Raw genomic sequence first — 2,129 nt, forward strand, 5'->3', positions numbered from 1 at the left:
TTATGCACCAAGAGCTTGTAACACTCCAAAGAGAAAGGAACAATTTAAATCGCATCATATGACCCCTTTAATAAATGATAACTAGTACAAATTTTCTAGATGTCATGATGCAGTACATTACAGAACATGTGCAGTACAATGCATTTACAACAGATGCTTTTTAAACACTGTGCACTATAATAGATGTAAAAGAGATACTGTGTGTTTGTCTGTTAACTAACTTTGAGCTGCAGTGCTGGTGAGGTGGCAGCTCTTGACAGCAACATGCTGGAGGTGTTTGTTGATGGCCAGGGCTGACAGGATGGGCGTCCAGTCCGTCAGACTGATGTGATCAGGGTTAAACTCTAACATCCCCCGACTCAGGCTGGCTTTCACCACACGGACCGGAGCTGATCCCTGAGCCGCACACACGTGATCATAGTAACCTTCAAAATCCTGAGCGCCTCTCCGACGGATCTGCGCAGGTTCCAGCATCATGCAACCTAAACCAAGATAAATAGTGGAAAAATGTAAGATCTGGGGTCGAATCTAAAAGTGAACTATGACCACTGTGTGCTAGAGAAAGCCAGAAAGGCATAGACATCAGGGGGAAAAAAAGGATTTTCCTTGATTAAATGTGAACTTCTAGTGTACTTCAAATCTCAAAAGTATATTTTAAAAAATAAATGCTGATAATATAATATTAATGAAATAAAAGAGAGTATATTCATGACTATGTTTCTTAACACATGCACTTTTATAAAGTGCACTTCATATTAATTTCAAATGAATAGTTTTACTTTTTTTTTTTTAAGTAGACATTTTTATGCTTTAATAATCTTTTGTCATGTTTTAAAGAAGAACACTTATGTTGAAGTTTTGACTAACATACTAAAGCACATGTAAAGTATTTGATTATCATTTTAACTGTAGTGTGTTTTTTCAATATTACAGTTAAAGTTAATATATTTAATTGTAATAAATGGCAGCTACATCATTACAAATGTTACGCATATATATATATATACATTTTAAAATGACATACATATTTCAATAGAAATTACATTAAAGTATATTTTAGATTACAGTAAATGCTTGTCAGTACATTCAGCAGTTGCACTTTAACCATATTTCAAAAACAAGTAATTTTTAAATTGCATGTAAAGATGCACTTAAATGGTTCAAAATGCACTGTAAAGTACCTAACTGTATTTAATACAAATGTAAAGTATAATACATTATCATTTACGCGTCCAAAAACATTACATTCAGTTTGCACATAAGTATGTATTATTTGCATAATGTATCATGAATGTATTATAATGCATTGCATAATAATACATGATGTATTGCATAATAATACATAATAGGATTTTTTAAAGTGTGTTTCTTTTTCCAGTACAATACAATTGTTTTACAGGTACAGTAGCACAAACAGAGTGACAGTGAACAAGTATCATGTAGAATTAAGATAGAATTAAATGAACCGAGTGCAGAATGCGTCCACGTTAATCTCTGCTTATCGTAATAAATCTACTGTAAATCAAAGCATCAGCTAAACTTAACATTAGTAATGCAGAAGCCCTGTCTCTGCTGTCACGAAAGCAGTTCTCGCTTACTCTTTAGATCCTGGTAAAGTTAGCTGAAGGCTGAACTCACATCGATATACAGAAACTCGCCAGAAATAGCTCATTTGGTCAGGATATTCCTCAAAACTCTGCCAGTGATAGGTTTATGCTGTGCAGCTGTAATAACAACCGCGAATGTGTTGCTGTCTAAGCTTCAGCAAGCGGTTTAGAGCTGATTTGGTCTTTTTCTTTTAAGTGTTGAGAGCTGGTTACCTGTTTGTTAGCGCTGTTGTGGTGGTTTCCACTCTAGAGACTGATGATAACAAACTCACTCAGCGTGTCAAAACAAACCGCGGCGGTTTGAAAGAGAAGCAGCGTCTCCTTCTGCGCGTCTGCTCTCAGCGCCTCCTGCTGGCGGGAGTTTCACAACAGCAGCACTGTGTAACTTTTTCTGTGTTCAAAATTTGCAAAATGTATATAAAGAGCGAGTACATCATGAATTCATCTTACAAACAGCGTTTTTGTATTATTCCGAATCACTACGGTACACTTATAATAAGTACTTATATTTGGACTAGTGTA

General features: G+C 35.4%; 1 protein-coding gene across 2 annotated transcripts in view; it reads right to left on the bottom strand.

Annotated features, from left to right (window-relative positions):
• LOC107678469 (centrosomal protein of 78 kDa-like) overlaps positions 1 to 1,918 on the bottom strand; it is a 12,008-nt gene extending 10,090 nt beyond the window's left edge. For both annotated transcript variants that reach the window (XM_016473744.1, XM_016473745.1), the window contains exons 1-2: positions 1,821 to 1,918; positions 222 to 482 (exon numbers count right to left, since the gene is read on the bottom strand). In XM_016473744.1, coding sequence (XP_016329230.1) covers positions 222 to 477 — 256 coding nt within the window. In that variant the 5' untranslated portion in view covers positions 478 to 482; positions 1,821 to 1,918. The remainder of the gene's footprint in view (positions 1 to 221; positions 483 to 1,820) is intronic.
• Between the last annotated feature and the right edge of the window lie 211 nt (positions 1,919 to 2,129).

Source organism: Sinocyclocheilus anshuiensis, unplaced genomic scaffold, assembly GCF_001515605.1.
Source record: "Sinocyclocheilus anshuiensis isolate Anshui unplaced genomic scaffold, SAMN03320099.WGS_v1.1 scaffold112, whole genome shotgun sequence".
NCBI classification, from domain to species: Eukaryota; Metazoa; Chordata; class Actinopteri; order Cypriniformes; family Cyprinidae; genus Sinocyclocheilus; species Sinocyclocheilus anshuiensis.